The sequence below is a fragment of the Rissa tridactyla genome, chromosome 5 (assembly GCF_028500815.1).
Source record: "Rissa tridactyla isolate bRisTri1 chromosome 5, bRisTri1.patW.cur.20221130, whole genome shotgun sequence".
In the NCBI taxonomy this organism is placed as follows: domain Eukaryota; kingdom Metazoa; phylum Chordata; class Aves; order Charadriiformes; family Laridae; genus Rissa; species Rissa tridactyla.
Window position 1 is genome coordinate 6,299,122 of NC_071470.1, and position 18,953 is coordinate 6,318,074.

Here is an 18,953-nt window from a genome sequence, read left to right on the forward strand (position 1 = left end):
TGCTCCAAGCCCCGTCCAGCCTGGCCTTGAACCCCTCCAGGGATGGGGCAGCCACAGCTTCTCTGGGCAACCTGGGCCAGGGCCTCACCACCCTCACAGCAAAGAATTTCTTCCTAATATCTCATCTGAATCTCCCCTCTTGCAGTTTAAAACCAATACACCTTGTCCTATGGCTCCCCTCCCTGATCCAGAGTCCCTCCCCATCTCTTCTGGAGCCCCTTTAGGGACTGGAAGGGGCTCTAAGGTCTCCCCGGAGCCTTCTCTTCTCCAGGCTGAACCCCCAGCTCTCTCAGCCTGTCCTCACAGCAGAGGGGCTCCAGCCCTCCCAGCATCTCCATGGCCTCCTCTGGTCCAACTGCTTCTGCTGTTGGTGGCCCCAGAGCTGGAGGCAGCACTGCAGGTGAGGTCTCCCCAGAGCGGAGCAGAGGCGCAGCAGCATCACCTCCAGTTTCAGTGTAGTACTTGTAATTTGTAATATATGTTTGTGGATTACATTGAAACGTAACCTTCTCCACATCTCAGTCAGGTATCTGGAGTGACCTAGATCCTAGAGCACCCAGAGCTGAATACAACTTGCTGTGACGCTGGTGGAATCAGCTCAGATAAAAATGGGATAATTACATGAAAATGAGCATCGCTTCCACTGCTTTCAGGAGTAAAAAGAATAAATCTGCATAAAATGTGAAAGACCAGCTCTGATGTGCTCCTTTCTACATTTTACAGGCAAATCCGTGACACTGTACACTGGATGTTCAGTGAGCCAATGCTTGTTTACTACATCGGTGTGTTTCGAGATGCCTTTTGGCCGAACGGAAAGTTAGCACCACCACCGAGAGCCAAGAGCGATGAACAAAAGCAGGAGACAAAACAGAGAGCACAGCAAAAACTACTTGAAAACATTCCAGGTGAGATCACTTTCATTCTGATTAATCACGGATTTAATAACTAATCAGGAAACTGGTTAATCAAATACTGTTTGCCGCATTTTAGATTTTTTTCCTGTAGAGTTGTAAATTATGGTTATTTGCATAAATAAGGATAATTTTGGCCTTACTCTCTGCCTCTCCTGTCTGTCTGGTAAAGGGCATGGATTTGGGTATTCTTCGTGGATGCAAAACCCAGTATCGCTCTATTTCTGTCTGTAGTATTCATGGAGGAATCTAAGTGAAGTCGAGACGCTCTCTGCTGGTTCTCTGAGAGCAAATACCAGCTGGTTGTGCCACCTGGAACTACCTGCCAAACAGGGAGAGCGGCACCACCCCAAGTACTTCTACCTCTTGTATTTCAAAATTGAAAAGGGAGCTCTCCCCACGCCGTTAGTGTTGTGTGGTGCTGTCTATTCCCGATAAGAGGTTTCAGGACATGGAACGTTAGAAGGACCCACAGCCTGTCCAGAAGCATCCTAGATTGAGCGGGGTTTCCAGGACGTTCCTTTGCCTGTCCTTACCTTCCAGCCCAGGCACTTCCCCTTCAGCATATGTGGTTTTGGGGCACCCTTCTGAGATGCTCCATCCCGACCCACTCACAGGACAGGGTGTCCCAGGTACATAATGCTGACTCTTCAGAGATCACGTAAACCCAAAGGCACCTAACTGGGAAGAACTAAAAATCATCCTCTGTAGCCCTTGGGAATGCACTTAAACATCATTTGAACGCTTCTTATCTCCCTTCCATAGGAATAGAATGTACTTCAATGAGCTATTTTATTGCTTCACTGAGATACCTCCTGTACCCCCTTGCATTAGGTTGTTTAATCAACTTTAACTGCAAAAATAGCAGCAGGTGCGTGTGCAAAATATTCGTCATTTGATGTGTAAACACCCCTCCGCTTACTTTCTCTGCTCCATACTCCCCTACTTCCCTGGAATAGCCTTCTGGGTTTGGTTTGTGGCTTTTTTTGTTTCTGAGTTAGGAGATCTGTGTCAGGACACAGTTGAATGCATCTGAAGTTAATGATGAAACATTGGATTGCTATTTATTCTCTAATTTAATCCAAAATGTAAACAATTGATTTGCAGTTATCTTATCTGATTACTTGTGAGAAGTATTTTCTGTGAAGATTGAGGCGGTTCAAGTGCTAAATCTGTTTTAGCTGTTGTAGGAGTTCTGTCTTTGTGGCTGAAGAGGCGTTTCGGCGAATGGTTTAATAATATATTAGACTCCACTCTGCGAGGTGAACTATTGAAAACGCATTCTATATATCACATTAAAACACTTAAAATGTTGTCATTGAGACGCATGCACTACTATTTAACTTGTGTGACTTGAGAATAAGGGTATCTTTTAACCTAATTCCCTGTGTGTTTTTAAAAGGTTGGTGAATGGGGGCCACGCATCGTATAACCCAGTGCCGTGAGGTGCAGGGGTTTTGTTTCCCCTCCCGGTGTATTTATGGGCAGTGGGTACGGAGTAGGGCAGAAGCCACGGAGGTTTTGCCTCGCGTGAGTGAAACAACAGAAGCTGAATTAACATTTGTTGCAGATACTCTGCAGAGTCTTGTTGGACAACAAAATGCCCGTCACGGTGTAGTGAAAGTCTTCAATGCGTTGCAAGAGAGAAAGGCTAACAAGCATCTACTCTATGTGAGTAACCAGAAAAGAAGCCTTTGAACTTTATTGTCTGGTTAATTGCTGAGCTCTGCTCACTCGATCTCAAAGCCTAGGGTGGGTGTTTTTGCAGAGATTTACGTTGGACTGTTGTTCAGTGTGCAAGTAACCTTTTTTGTTATTAAAATAAATCAGAAAAAATGTACTTGGTGCTATCCTTCGACTAATTTTGAATAACAAAAAGCTGTCTAAGTTTAAAAACAGGATTGCTTTTCTCCAAAGGAGATCCTCTACCACATCCAACTTGCTGCACAAGGTGCAAACTGATTTCTTCATATAGCTGAGAAAAATAAATGTACCTTGGAGAATCCTGGGGAAGGATTGCTCTGGGACAGGCTCACAGTTAGGATGTGACAGCCCCTGAAGGTCCCACTCCTCTGCTGTGGGTTGGGACAAAAAGGAGAAAGAAGTCCTCGTTTGGCACCTGCACTCATCTGAACTCTTCTCTGTTTTTCAGGTTTTGCTGGAACTGCTGCTAACTGAACTGTGTCCTGAGCTGAGAGCTCACTTAGAGCAGCTTAACGCCACTTAGGTTTGAATCTGCACAATTGGACCACTAGAGAAATGTCTATGTCCGATAATAGACATGAAACTTATTTCCTCTTTTCCATAGAGGGCTGAGGACTATGATTATTTTTAGCGTTTTTCTTTCCTCTTGAGTTTTTTGTGAAGTAAACAGACTTGAAAAGATCTGATGCTGTAGTAGGGTAGACAAAACAATGCTGTATAGTTGCCAATTTTTATTTAAATTGTTCTATTTGACTACTCTTCTGTTTCAAATGTAGATTGAAAAATAAATGTTCATATAAGCTGAAAGAAACCAGAAAATATTTTAAACATTTATGAAAAGAAATTTTGCTTATAGTGGTAAACTAATGAATGTTGTACAGTTCTAATCTCCTCACTGAGGATTTGAGCATTCCTTTTTTTCTTGTGTATTGGAAAAGCCTTGTTGTGCAATACTACATGTAAAGCTATCGTGAAAATTTTATCAATTTTGTTTTTACCAAAGATTTCCCGTAGTTTGAAGCATTTGTAAGCAATAACTAACACGACTGGATTGCAGTACTTGATAATGAGGCCGTACTGACAACTAAGGAATGAGTCCGGCAGCACTAGTTTCGTCAGAAATATTTACATTACTTTGAAGTCTGTGTCGAAAATACGTATTGTAAACTGGTATGTCCTAACGGAATGCCTGTGTTAAATGTTAGTTCAGAGATTAGTGCTTATGAATTGCTTCTATGAATGATTAAGTAGACATTTAATTAAACCATTCTAATAACTTCCCTGATACTACTCAGGGCTGTTTTATTCAAATACCCCGATTTCAAACAACCTTCAAATCTTTCCCTTATTTTATACAAGGAAAGAAAATGACGTCTTCAGTGTTTTTTTTAATTTATGTAAAAATATGTAAAATATGGTCTTAATGCACATCTAAATAATTAAATATCATCAAAAATCCCTAGGTGACACTCATTACTTTCTTTTAATTTCAGTACAGTTGTGTTCTTGGAAAAACTGCTTGCAGTTAAGACTGGCTGTAGTTTAAGGTACACAAAATCTGTATGCTGTATTTAAATCGGTGCTTTTAGTAACATCGAGCCTTCTGTTCCAACAGTTTCAAAGAAGTTTTCAAGTCACAGCACAGTCCTAAGAGCAAGCCAAATTCTGCACATACGAAGTTTTACAAGTAAATAGGTATTTATTGGGAAGTGTGCAAGTTTACCAGAGCAATCAGTAGAATTTACTAGTGGTTAATCAAAGTATCTTTTGATAAAAGATTCAGCGTGACACTGCTCGGGCACACGTGCTCCCAGCCAGAAGGTTTTCAGCTATTTCTAACGCAGAGGCAGAGAGAATGCAATAGAAGGAGGGATTGAGGAGAACAGGCCTCGAGCAGAGGACGTGTATATTGAATGTTTCCATACTAATTGTCGTTGTTCTCCATAGTTCTGTAAGAAGTAGTGCCTAGTTTTAGAAGTTGACGTGGTTTGAACTGTAAAGCTCACTGTCATACAGGCCAATTTCCAGCTTTGAATCTTTGCAGTCTAGGAGTAAAATGAGTTAAGACCCTGAAGTAGATCCAGATGCATTAGAAAAGCGTGTGAAAGAAAGTGTACGCACCACTAGCAAAGGTAAGATTTAAAAATGGTCGTGACCTGTGAATGGGTGGTGTGTGAAAACTAGACAAGGTTGGGTTCAAGCTTCTCAGAATATTAAAACTTAATGTTTACATACAAAAGATGCAGAAAAGGAGACAACCATTTTTATTGGGTTTTGGCTTGATTCGTGCACTATATGGCAGTATGACATGAAGAAAACACAGCACATCTGTCCCACTAAAATGTTCTTAATAAACCTTAAGTCTTCAATGCCGTTTTAAAAAGTCTGCCTTTGCCTTAAAGGAAGTTAAAGGAAGAGTGTGAGCTTTTTGCTTTCTCATTTTTAGGTAAAAAAGAATCAGTAAATTGCTTTAAGTAATAACTTATAGAAAGTTGAAAAGCACGCAGTAAGTGATGAACAGTCTGTAATTGCTGGAAATAAAAGACGGTTTATTGCAGGAAATACATTTATATATCAGTCACCGTTAAAGGAAAGACTAAATTCTCCCAAGATTAGCTGCCAGTTCAAGGTCAGAAGCAACACCAGGATCCAGAAGGCATGCCTTTCAAAACAAAGAAAGTTCTTGTTTATAGCTAAAACAAAACTGTATGTTGTCAATATTACATTTTGTTGGCATTATCTGAGATACCAAATTGTTAAAATATTAAAGAGTTAATATGTTAATCTTTAAATCCCTGTTTCTGATGCCACGGAAGAAAAATCGAGTATTTAAAAGGAGCATACTTGACTGTAGTGTCAGGCTTGGTTTTGTTTTGTTGTTGTGTTTGTTGGTATGGCATGTGCTGGCACCACGGTCTGCACATAAATCTGCTTACAGACTGGATCGCTCTCGTTCACTCCCACCATCTATTTCAGTGCCCTCTGGGATGCCCACCTGTTCTTCCTTGCCTCTCTCAAAACTGACTGGGTCTAAGAATGGTGGGCCAAAACCACAGCTGAGCGGTTAATTGAAAAAGCAAACATATGATTTTAATTTTAGGTGGGTATAATTGTACAGTTAACACAAGAATTATTTTCCAGGTACAAAAGAAACCGAGCACTGTCTTGTCTTTTACTTGTTCTGAAGTTACTCCTTCAGGTAACTTCCTTGTTTATTTTCTGTCCCTTCTCTTCTGTTGTCAATGTAGAGGTGCATGGCATCAGTCAGTAGAAATCATCTCCTTTTACACCAAGAAGCTAGTGACATTCCTAGGTCAGTCTCTGATGTACAGCTGGTGAATGAGGAGTGAAAGCTGTAATTTTCTTTCAGCTGTGGTGGCTACACTAGACCTGATGGACGATGGTGGGATAGGCTACGCTCACGCAAAGCCATGCAGCAATGCAATCCTGATGGGCCTCTTCGTGCCTTAACACTTACCTAGGAGTACTGGCTACAGCATTCCTAACACTCCAGCTTTTTTCCTTTCCTCATCTCCTCCTCATCCTAGCCTCTACAGCACTTTTCACAGCAGGAGAATAAAATGTTTTAAATGTATATATTCAGAAAATCACGTCCTCTGCTAGGCCTCTGATATCAGTGGCTTCCCTGAGTAAGAAGCCACAAAAATTGTTATTTGGTAATTAATCATTTACATAACTCTCCATCAAAGTATTCTACTTGCAGAAACAAATGGTCTCTACGTGCCAGAAATCACAGAGTCTCTCTGAAGCACCGATCCAGTCTTGTTCTACTTCCCTTCAGTTGGCTTAATCGTCTTGCCTTGGCTGTACCTTTAGGCATCACTGACATTATTTAGCAGGATCATGTTCTAGAAGCCATTATTGACCTTTTTCCTCAGGCAATAAATTTTACTTCAGCTGTAGAACTTTCAAAAAATGTGACCTGTTTTTTCCCTGTATATCAGTAACTATCTACATTTTAAGCTATCGCTAAAAATGTAGACTTAAAAATAAGCGTGACAACCAGTTATGACTGATTTAAGTATTGGTAATGAAGGCTGTAATTGTTAATAATCTAAAGTAGAGGAAAAATTACGATTTTTCCAATTTGAGAGAATGACAGACAGCAAATCGGTGGAGGATAAAATTACTCAAATTGTTTAGCTAATTTATCTTGCAAGTTACCAAGCTCTTTGCTGTGGTGATTGTCACAGGTTGGTTTGTTTGGCAGAATACGTTGTTCCCTTAAGCAAGTGGGCAGATAGTATCCTTTCAGGGCTATTTTTAGTAGTTTTCAATATACTTTTATCACTCTTCATTTTCTTCCACAGATTATATTTTTTCCCCTGCGTAAATAAAGTTGGAGTCTTTAACCAAAGAGCAAGTTTAAAGACTCAAATCCAAGGTCTCACTCAATTTCATGAGCTATAAATGGGTCTGTAAGACTTCCCCAGCTTACCTTAGAATAGTATTTTTTAGCAGCAGCTGGATCTTGCTGGACGCCCCGGCCGAGCTGGAGGCACCTGGCCAAGTAGAAGGCAGCCATGGCAACCCCCTTGGCTACGGAGGCAGGAAGGCAATCTGTTACCTTTGCTAGCGTGTTGATGTCGTCGGTCTTGGTAATCCTGGTGGGGAATTCACAGCGTTAGGTGAGATAATGCTATTTCAAGCAATAATTTAAGTCGACCATATATGACTTGACGATGCCTTCTTTTCCATTTGTATCATTATCCAAAATAAGCTGGAATTTATATGTATTCAGCAGCCTGATGAGGATTCTTCTATTCGTTATTTGATTCAAAGTTAGTCTTATTCGAATATTGTCGTATTAAATAGCAAACAAATATGTAGCTTTTGCAGTCGCTTTCACTACAGTTATACTGGTTATAAAAGGCAGCATATTTTATGCTAATTGTGACATGTATTATTTAATGGAAATTAATATATATGTGGAAGAAAGGCAAAACTCTTATTTCATATAACTGAGCAACCTCATCTAGCGGAAGGTGACCCTGCCTGCAGCAGGGGGCTGGACCTGGGTGATCTCTAAAGGGCCAACCCAAACCATTCCATGAGTCTATGAATCTAAACTTCCGAGGTCTTATGAGGATACTGGCAAATCACAGTAATCTGAAGATCTTGGACATACTTGAGAGCCTCAGGCTGTAAGACCCGCTTATGGCGACTGCTTACGACTGTTTCAGCTGAATTATTTTCTTTCTTCTGCATGCATCTGTCTGCTTGCTGTCACCTTATTTCCAGCATGTTGTTTTTACTAAGAACCGTTTTAAGAATCAGAGGGACAAAGTGAACTTTTTTTGTAGCTGTCAGGCTATAATTACCTAGTATTGTCACTATAATATTAGGTACAACGCTTTCTAAGCGGAAACTGATTTTTTTTTTTTTTGTAACTGTTGTCTTAAACCAGAAACCCCCAAGCCCCACATCCTTTCCAGATACCAAACAGTAATTACATGCTGCTTCACACGTTTCAGTTATTTGTTGTGTCAAATAGTCGCAGACTTGACAGAAAAAACGAATGAAAAGTGCAAGTCATTTCAGTTTATAGCTACTCCCTATAAATTAGTGTTTATGAAAGATCGCTCTGAAGTAACCCTCTGCAAGTTGGTGCCTGCTCAATCACCTGAATGTGGTGAGAGCAACGTTCTCCCACTGAATTTAGTCCCATTAACAAATAACAGTAGCGCAAAGAAAAAAACCCAAAGACTTACTAGCAAGAACATTCAAATATAGTAACAGAAATCTATTACCTCTTTTATCTTTCCTGATATATAGCATTTTTGCCTCCCTTTCCAAAAGATATCCAACAGGATGCCGATGCAAGTAACGATACCCAGTCAAGTCGGGCAAAAATTCCTAGTTCGGCACAATTTGCCTTCAAGAACGCACCATAGCAGTGGGTAAGTAGAACTGTGAAATATCAGTAGCTAATCTAGACTCCAAATATTAGGCAAGGTTATTCTGTACATAATCATATAATGTTTGTACACTTGTATATAATGTAACAAACAAAAGGGACAAATAAATTCTAGCAGAAAAGGTATTGATGCTTGATAGACCTGGTTCAACTGCAATCAGATTTTTGCCTGAAGGCCGACTGCAATCCCAATTAAGTGGAACTGTTTCAAGTATGGTGGCAGTATTTTTTGGTTCAGAAATCGTCATTTCTGGCTGCAGTATGGGATTTCATTGCTGTTTTCTGCAATCGCAGTTGCAGCTGATGAGGGTCACTGTTTACTTGTCCGAATAATCTGCCGTGCAGCATTGACTGGAGGGGATGCATTCCACACGAGACAAGCTAGGGGAGACTGAACAGCTCGCAGTCTACTTACGGCGCAAGAAAAAGAAAGGCAGCAGTTCAGAGAGAAAACAAACCTTTTCAGCAATGACGATAGCAAACAGCGTTCATCGCTCAACTACTGAATTACCAGAGGTGCCGCTACCCAGTGGCGCATGGAGGGTGCAGCTTCTGTAAGATGGCAAGCTGTGACACATTTATTGCTGGGCAGCAGCAGCTTCACAAACGTATCACAGAAAGCACGACTGCTGTTGTGTGCAGCTTGTATAAGCAGTCTGTTTGTCTGTCTTATTTCCAAGCAAATTAATAATCTGCTTGACAGATTAAACTTTTAACGCGTACTGGCCAGCTCTGGAGGTTTGTCACAGAAATGTGCTGTAGAACTGGCACCAACATTGCTTTTCTCCTCCATGACTTGTTCAAGATACAGGAGCTAGATCCAGCCTGGCTGTGTTTAAGACTGCAGCCGGTACCAGAAGTCGCGATTTCTGCAATACGCAAACCGCTCCAGAGTGCGGAGGTAGAGCAGCGAGTCCCACAGTGACCGCCGAAGCACGCTGAGCCACAGAGCGAGGAAATGATGGGGTGGAACACAGTGGGTTGAAATCCCATCAAGATGGAGTATGTGAAGGACAGAAGAATATTTGTAGGGGTTTAAAAGGGAAGGGCGAAGGCAGGAGCCTAGAGCAGACTGTGGACTGAGGAGACGGGAAGGCAGGGGCTTCTTGGTCCGTTTGGGATTCTAGTTCAAGGCTGTTTTGCTTCACAGAAAGAAAAGTTCAGCTGTACTGAATAATTGAGAACCTTATAGTATTAATTTTGTCTGTGGTTTGCTATTCCCTCTTTAAAGAAGAGCTCTTGGAATTCATTATCTCAAATGTGTCTCAAGTTTGAGAGATGAGGGCATGAATTTAATCACTTTAATCGGATATACGTGATCTTACATGAAGAAGCATAATAAAAAATAAAGCAAAATTAACTTCACCTTTTGGCTAACGCAGCAGCTGTTGAGTAAAATTTTCTTTTGTAATAATATTCCACAAGATGGCCTTGAGCATAGATGTTGCCACGTTCTGCTGCTTCTCTCAGACACTCCAAAGCAGCTTTTGTGTTTTGACGTATACCTTGTCCACGGAGGTACATAACTCCAAGCGCTCCCTGCGATTCCAGACTTCCGTTGCCACATGCTTCTGAATGCCAGAAAAAGGCCTAAACAAGAGGCACAACGTTGGAGTATGTGTTTACTTTAGCTGCTTTTCTTGCATACTGTTTCCGTAAAAGCTTTCATATCAGCCATCCTCTAAGAAATGCTTAGACATAAAAGAAAGCAGAATCCTTGTACGGCTTTTAAACCCGCTTCATTTACTGTCAGAGCCGTCAGTCAGTGACACTTGCCTGATTTCTGAAGGTTACCAAAGCCAACAAACCTTAAATCCGTTCTATCATTCTCCCTGGTACTCCCACTAAGAAAAAATAATAAATAATCTTGGCTAGCTGTGTCATGTGAGGCAAAATGGAGGATTCTGGCAGTCGGTTCATACAGGCTTAAATGGATGATGATGCCTAGCAGTACTTAAAGTACAGCCTTCAGAGTCAAACATACCACTGAAGTCCTTCTGTGAAATTGGAAATTAACTGGGACTCGTGAAACTCAAAAGGTACAAGCGGGCTTTACCTTCTTCAGATCTTTTAGAACGGACACAGAATAAAGCGTTCCTAAAGTACTCTGGGCCTTCACGCTTGCTTTTGGGTTCCCATGGTCTGCAGCAATAAGCCACAACCTAAGAAAACGGGGACAAAGGAAGGTTAAGTAGCACAGCATCTTATATTCATGAGGAAAATTAGTGACTGCCGTTACCTTTCAGCCTCTTCAGTTGACTGCTTAACACCACATCCTTCATAATACGCTCTGCCGAGGTTGTATGCGGCTGCGAACTTCAAGTGTCTTGCTTTCGGGGAGTCGGAGTCTAGTATTTTCCTCATGTATTCCACCCCCTTTTCCTAAAATGGAGAGATTTTCATTATTACAGTCAGGACTGGGAAGAAGATGAACTAAAGAACCTGAGAGTCCGCTAACTTCTGGAAGACAGGTAATTTTTCTACTTAGAAGAAAGGCTGAGGCGTGCTGGCAGGGCAGTCTGGAGGGCAGTGTCACGCCGAAGCAGAATTGATCTTCGGTTACCAGAGAGCCCCTGGATTTGTTACCTTGGCATATCTTTAATGTGGAACATTTCCTTATAAACGTTCATCCGATAATACATTACTGGTCTTCATTGATAAAAATTTTCTCAAAAATATTCTTGTCCTCACGTAAGTGAATGTCACATCCTAAACTTGCTACGTTTTCAGTTTTAGACCCCTGCAGCGTTTTTCATATTGCATGATGTATCTGAAGTCATCAAACAACCTTAACGACAGAAGGCAAAGTGATACAATAGCACGCTCTGAAGTCCTGCCATTAAAAATAACCTTAGATTCATAATGACAAAAAATTATAAGGTTAAATAAGTAAACAGAGAACACTGCCTATGGGCAGCTGTATGATGCATCATCCAAGGACCTCAAAAGTATTTTGGAAACAAGATTTACACGAGTAGGATTTCGCTAAATACACTAGAAATAGTCCTTTATAAAGGGTTCCTCACACAAAAAAGAATGTTACTAAAAATGTTTATTTGCAAGGAAACCACTGTGGTAATTATACAGGCCGACGGAACAAACCAACCACTTCTAAACCCAGCAGAATCTTTTTTGCTGACAATCCTCCGGGCACCAGACGAGTCCCATGTGTTAATACACTGTTTGGTCAATTTTCTCGCCCTCCTGCCTTGCGATCTGCCCTTTCTTTCGTCCTTTTTGTATTCTTCCCTCATACCACTCTTTCAGATCATGTTCTCCAATAAATTATTTTCTTCTTATTGTAGCAATTCATTCCTTCGTCTTCCTTTTTTTGCAATGTAATTCTTCAAATTCTTGCAAATATAAGTCTTCATTTGTCTAATCTAAAAATATTATGCCAACTGCTGGCAGAAGCACAATCTTCTTTAACATCCATGTTAAGAGAATAGAAAGTACCTTAAAAAAAGATCTTTGGCCAACAGATGCTTTACACTTTGAAATATAGTTGTTTGATTTCCATTTTTACCTATTTTATTTTCATTTTTATTCACTCCTTATTAAAAAGTAGCAAATTATTAGTAATTTTTTAAACATAGCTTCCACACGTAGTACAACCAAACCCTTAGAAATTATATTTTAAAATACAAGTTAGTGTATTTTTCAGATAAACCTATTTTATTATGGCTATTTTTGAGAACTTCTTTGGCCCGCACCCTTTCTTTTTAATGATGGTTTGCAGACATCTGTACTTTATGAAATTAATTCTAAGTCAGACCTGTTTATTTTAAATTAGATAATCAAGCTTGCAAATAAGCTCTTAGTAATTATCAGCAAATGTTAAAAGAAAAGCAAAAAGTCTACGGCTAGATTACTCACAGGGTCTTCTTTAGTGCCTAGTCCGTCATAATGCATTACACCAAGCTGATACATTGCTTGGAAATCTGTATCCTTGATTTTTTCAAATTGTATTAATGCTTCTTCATGCAGCCCCTGGGAAAGACAGAATAAACAATGACGTACAGGGAAGGAAGAGCCTGGCCGGCAGCTTAACTCTCCAGTATGTACCCTCTTCACAGTTTTCAACCTGGAGCATTTCCTTCGTGAACAAAGAACAAAAAACTGCAACCGCAGAAGTGGCAGAAAGCAGGTCAGCAACCACAAGAAAGTTGGACAGGATGGAAGCACTTAGGACTTTCAAACAGGTTTTCACTGTTTTATATCTATTAAAAAAGTTCTAAATATGAAAACTCCTTCCAGTACCTGAAGGGGGCCTACAAGAAAGCTGGGGAGGGGCTGTTTGCAAGGGCATGTAGCGATAGGACGAGGGGCAATGGTTTAAACTAGAGCAGGGCAGGTTTAGATCAGACATTAGGAAGAAGTTCTTTACACTGAGGGCAGTGAGACACTGGCCCAGGCTGCCCAGAGAGGGGGTGGAGGCCCCATCCCTGGAGACATTCAAGGCCAGGCTTGATGAGGCTCTGAGCAACCTGATCTAGTTGCAGATGTCCCTGCTGACTGCAGGGGGTTGGACTAGATGGCCTTTAGAGGTCCCTTCCAACCCAACACATTCTGTGATTCTATGATAAGTAGTGGCATACAAACATCATTTCAGAAACCAAAGGATATTCTGACAACCTTTCTTCCCCTCCCCACAAATGCCGTCTTTTTAGTTTAAGGAGATAAGAGTCTTAATTCAGCTGCCCTGCCCTATCGTCTGCCATCCCTTAACTCAGGCGAGTTATAACCCTCCTACACCCCACAGGTTTGAGTCTGCTTTTGCATCTCGGCTAAGGGTGGGGTTCACAAAGCTTAAACTCGATGTCTGAGGGCTTCATGGACCCAGCTGTCTGCCCCGTGTTTTTTAGGAAGGCATCGCATGCAACAGCAGAGATTCTTTCACTTCTGAGAAAGAACCTTGGAGACCATTTGCTTCTGCGTGAAGTCAAAGCAGAAACTATATTTTAAAATACACAGTTAAACAACTGTAATGTAACAGCTAACTGAGCCTGGTGTCCTTACTAAAATATTCTTATGCATGCATATAGGCATACTAAGTAAAAACAATATTGAAATTAAAGTGGTTTTCTCTATACTTTTCCTTTATTTTTCTGTATGTTTTGATAAAACAATACCAGACAGCAAAAGCTTAGAACTGAGCGATAGTTCGACAAACATCCTCACAATGACCAAACACCCTGTGTTAATACGGTCCAAACCATTAATTGTCTAGACTAATTGTCTGGGGAGCTTAGCCATTACGACTGTGTGGGCTTTGGTTTTTTTAAAGAACTCTGGAAAAAAAACCCCAATGTCTTTTTACAACCAGCTGTCACAAGTATCAGAAAAAGAAGTACGGGAGTCACCTGTACTGTTGCCTTCCTGAGAATTTAGTGCCGTAAGGAGGAGTCATGGAGTTCTGATCAGGCAGTGATTTTTTCTAACATCTGAAATTGCAGCACTACAAGAACATGCGTTTTTAGGCACTATAGACATATGTCCAAAAATCTGGACATTAAAACCTGCTCAAAGAATAAATTCAGGGATGGACAGCCATACGTAACATGGACATCCAAGCCAGCTCATCAAGAAAAAGACAGGTCTCCTGCTCTGCTAGGTCAGTCTCGATCATGCCAAAATCAGGCAATTCATTAACGAAAACATGAGGAAGGACAGGGCCCAGAAAGCAGAAACCCTGAGTGAGACAATTCTGTTCCTGCTGCAAACCCCCGAGGCTGATTTACACCGTGCCACTGGCTGCACTATAAACAGTACTGAATCCATGCACGTCACATCGGGAAATACGTGAGCTGGTACTTGTACTACATTCTTTTCCATCTTCCTGAACCGAGATATTCTAATTTTCACAAGAAATTGAGGTTTAAGTTCACCGGCCAGCCAGGCTTACGCTGTTCCCTGAGCGTTTACCTTCAAATATATGGGTGACCAATTTTAGCTGAAGTGGGCAGGGACGGAAATCTCAACATGTTTCAACAAAACTGGTGGCCAGGGAGGGAATAAAGATCAAAAGCTGTGTCTCGGGCCAGGGAGCAAGTACCATGTAGCTGAAAACAGCGTGTCGGGTTTGGCCAGTTGGATGGACAAAAACCAACTCGGCTTGGAACTGGATTTGGAATTGGGCTGCTGCTTACTGATCTGGTCCTTGGGAGACCTGGGAGGGAACTGGAAGACACCACGGGATGCTTGGGGAAGTGCAGGAAAAAATGTATTGAGGGGGAACGCCCTGTGATTCTTTCAATAGCTCCTTTCCGTGGGAAAAACCCGGCATAGGCATCTCTTGTAGTTTTTTTTTAAGGTGTCTCTTTTTCCCCTGAAATGGTATTGAAAATGGTCAGCTTTATAATATTTACTTAAAAGAAGGAAACCACAACCTCTTCCTAGTACAGTTGTCCTTTCAGAAGACGTGCCAGGGGATCTCCACCGGCCGTTCTCTTTGCCAACAGCTCCTCTGCCCTTTCAAATAAAGCAGCACGCCTGCAGTTCTCTGCTTAAAAATAGACATCCGTTTGGTTTTCTCCCAGAGCAGATGGAAGAGCATCAGTAAGCACACTAAAGGTCTGAAGCTGGTAGTGTCCCCTTTTTATTACCTTTTTTAAAAAGCTAAGATGAAAGAGAGGGCTGTTTGATTACAAGGAAAAACCTCTGCTCGGTTGATGAGGGGCAAGCAGTGGATGTTGTCTACCTGGATTTCTCCAAGGCTTTCGACGCGGTTCCCAACAGCCTTCTCCTAGAGAAACTGGTGCGGTACGGCCTAGACAAGTGGTCTGTGCGGTGGGTGGGGAACTGGCTGACAGCTCCACCAGCCAGAGGGTGGTGGTCAATAGCTCCTTTCCAAACCGGCAACCTGTCACATGTGGGGTCCCCCAGGGATCGATACTGGCCCCAACCCTGTTTAATATCGTCATAAGTGATCTTGGTGATGGGATCAAGTGTACCCTGATAAAGTTTGCTGGTGACACCAAACCGAGTGGGGAAGTGGACACTTGGAGAGCCACTCTGCAGGAAGACCTGGAGAGGCTGTAAGAGTGGGCTAACAAGAACTTCATGAAGTTCCACAAGGACAAGTGTCAGGTCTCGTACCTGGGGAAACATAATCCAGGGGCGCAGCACAGGCTGGGATCTACCCGGCTGGGGAGCAGCTCTGCGGAAAGGGACGCGGGTGTCCTGGTGGACAACAAGCTCAATACGAGTGAACAGTGTGCTGCTGCGGCAAAGAAAGCCAACAGGATGCTGGGTGGCATCGACAAGGGCTTCACCAGCAGAGACAAAGAAGACATTATCCCACTCTACTCAGCGCTGGTCTGGCCACACCTGGACCAGTGTTCAGTTTTGGTCCCCACTGTACAGGAAAGATGGGGAGAGGCTGGAGAGGGTCCAGGGAAGCGCCACCAAGATGATCAAAGGGCTGAGCAGCCTGCTGTGTGAGGAAAGGCTGAGAGAACTGGGGTTGTTCAGCCTTGAGAAAAGAAGGCTCAGGGGAGACCTTATCACCATGGTCCTGTATCTCAAGGGTGGCCACTTCTTCTCAGAGACTGAGATGGAAGGGATGAGGGGTGATGGGTACAGGTTACTCCAGGGGAGATTCTGACTGGACACAAGAGGAAAACTTTTCCCCACTGAGAACAACCAGCCCTTGGAATAATCTCCCCCAGGAGGTGGTGGATTCCCCAACACTGGACTTCTCCTACCTGGCGCCTCGGGAGCGGGCTGGGCGCTGCAGGCCTGGGGCTGGTGCTGGCTGCGCAGCTTCATCCTGCCCCGGTGGCCAGCGGCCTGGAGGTGGCTGGCAGCGGTTGGCAGTTGCTGGTTGTCGGTTGTTTGTTGTCCCCCTTGCTGTCCCACAGTCCCCCGCAGCCCAGCCCGGGCTGTGGCAGCATCCAGCACGCTCCAGAGGGGTCCTTGGGGCCCTTTGACAAGGCGGGAGGAGGAAGCCAGGGAAAGTAACGTTGGTATTTTGCTCCATTTTCCAACAGAAAGGAGAGTGACGGTGTCCTGTAGGCCAGAGGTCTGTAGCAATAACACTTCTAGCTGTTGGCCAGTGCCAAATGATGTGAAAATACATGATGGGACAGGCTGCGCTTTGGGCATCCGCTGGATCTTCCTGCCGGTCCTGTTGCAAATTAAACGCAGAAGCCCAAAACGTGCTGCAGAAAGTGATTATATGACAGAATGACAGAAAATGACAGAAACCCCGAAGGCAATTCGGTTAAAAGGGCACTAGGCCATGAAACTTCAGCCTAGAAAACGGGACTTTGGCACTTCCAGTGATCAGCAACTGTTCCTTCTAATGTAGTTTGTTTTCCCCGTGTAGATACTACAAAACTGAGGATATTTGAGGGAAAACGCTGTTGGAAGCTGAATTCTACTGAAACCTAAAGGATTGTTTCCGCTTCTGTTGCTGGCTGGCTCTCTTCTAAAACGGGATATAATACCAAAATGCTGCGAGGGTGTTTCTAAAATAATCATCAGCTGCATCCCAGCTTATTTTTCAGATGATTATGATCCATTTTTGGCAGTGCCACCTGTTTCTATAGCGACAGGGACGGAGGCAACAGTCTGAAGAGGGGAGTAACACCTGCGGGGTTTGTGTGCTGTTTTCCAGCAGCCCCAAACGACCTCTGCAAGTGCCAAAAAACTCCCCAAACTCCCCCTGATGCACTTTGTGTAGATGGTACGGCCTCGAGGAGTCTCCAGGAAAAGAAAAGCTTTGTTTAAAACATCAATGAATTGGGTGATTCTGTTACCAAAGACAGGCCTCTGCTTTGTTTATAACCACGTTAACTAAAATGTTGTTTCCTCCTAATCTTCTTACCGTGTGAGAAAACCGCTAATTACTGACCTTCTTGCTGCGTGAGAAAATAAGTTAGTGACTGAGCTGATGTTACAGATAGTGATAATGAGGAGACAGCCAGAAGCAGCTCATCACCACGGACGGGATAACAAGTAGTTAATCACTTCAAGGCTCTTTTATGCCTCAAGTGTGTGCCCCTGTCCCGATTAGGACAGAGCTGGGGCTACCTCAAGGAACATCCTTATCCTCCTCAGGAAGTTGGCAAACTTACAGTAAACTTCTGTCCTGAGACGACTCAGTGCCCTAACAGGATAACGTGAGGAAGGGTCTCCTTACCCAAACGACCCCCGAGAAGCTCAGGCTTGCGCAGAAGTGTTTTGCTGATGCAGCAAAATTTGATACGCACATGCAAAAAGCTCTTTGGCCATCCTAATGAATACGTAACCCCGGGGGGTGTTATGTATTAGGTAGGCGGAATTGTGAGAACCCTTTGTGTATAAATAATGGGTGAATATCCCCGGGGAGGTGTGCTAGACTTGTGGGTTTTCCCCCTAGCACCCGACGTCGAATAAAGCACTGTCTCCTCTCTGAACTACTTATGGTTTCGGGAGCTTTTATTTCAGGGAACAGTTTAACAGGCAGCGTGAAGAGGGGCTGGGCCGTACAGAAAAGGATGCAGATTGTCGCACCTGCGTTTATCCCCAACACCAGTATCAGTTCCTCCGAGGCAGAGGAGAGTTTCGCAGGCGCTAACGAGGAAGCAAAATGTGACAGGAAGCTCAAGAACTAATTAGTAGCAGCATCTGAAGAGAGCTGCGGCTGGGAAGAGGGGACTCCTCGGGTGCGTCTGGAAACCTAGGAATTGCTGAAGGGATGTAGGGGAGGGAAAGGCTTTAAAAAACCCTCTTGGGCGATGCCAGGCCATTTACTCTTAAGCTACTTCTGGATACGTGTGTTTTGAGAAAAGTCTTCATAGTTGCATAAACAGTGACGCTGGATTTCTGGCATCTGTGCAGAGGTGTTTCATCCCCAGCAATGCATAGGGATTTAAGTCATTTTCTTGGTGAGCTGTTCAGGAAAAAAACCCATTTGGTAATTAAACAGGTGTACTTATTTCAGTATCAAAGGAGAAGTGAAAACTCTCACTTAAGTAATTGCGCTGAATTGACACATTGCCTATTTACCTGGATTTCTGCCCCTTTTAAAACGGTACTGTATATGTTCATATTCCACTACTTGATTTGTATTTGCTTTCCCAAGGGAGAAAGAGGAGGTAATTGGCATAATGTGTGTGCATTATTTCAGAAATGTTAGGCTTCTTTTCCCCTAATTGTGTTTATCAAAACCATGCAATTTTATGATTTTTTTTAAACACATGACTTTTGATTTCCCTTTGTTTTTAAACGATGGCAGTGATTGTGAGTAACTTCCATATCGAATATGCAGGCAACCGCCACGGAAGGAAGTACTATAGTGCACAGGTATGTAAGGTTACGGTCTTGTCAAAAAGGGAATGCCACTGAAAAGGCTACTTTAACAAGGAAATGGAAGAGCTCCCAAAGACAGCATCCTTACTGACAGCACAGCTGGA

General features: G+C 42.8%; 2 protein-coding genes across 2 annotated transcripts in view; one reads left to right on the forward strand and one right to left on the reverse strand.

The window, feature by feature from the left end:
• SNX25 (sorting nexin 25) overlaps nt 1-7,108 on the forward strand; it is a 92,140-nt gene extending 85,032 nt beyond the window's left edge. The window contains exons 17-19 of the mRNA XM_054202529.1: nt 724-905; nt 2,482-2,582; nt 3,064-7,108. Of these exons, the coding sequence (XP_054058504.1) occupies nt 724-905; nt 2,482-2,582; nt 3,064-3,138 (358 nt within the window). The 3' untranslated portion in view covers nt 3,139-7,108. The remainder of the gene's footprint in view (nt 1-723; nt 906-2,481; nt 2,583-3,063) is intronic.
• On the reverse strand, nt 5,199-16,344 carry LRP2BP (LRP2 binding protein). Its single transcript, XM_054202534.1, is given in 8 exon segments — nt 5,199-5,277; nt 7,075-7,240; nt 9,920-10,143; nt 10,610-10,715; nt 10,793-10,935; nt 12,430-12,543; nt 14,943-15,058; nt 16,260-16,344. Coding segments are annotated over 8 exon segments (999 nt in total). The 5' UTR covers nt 16,324-16,344; the 3' UTR covers nt 5,199-5,211.
• Nucleotides 16,345-18,953: the final 2,609 nt, after the last annotated feature.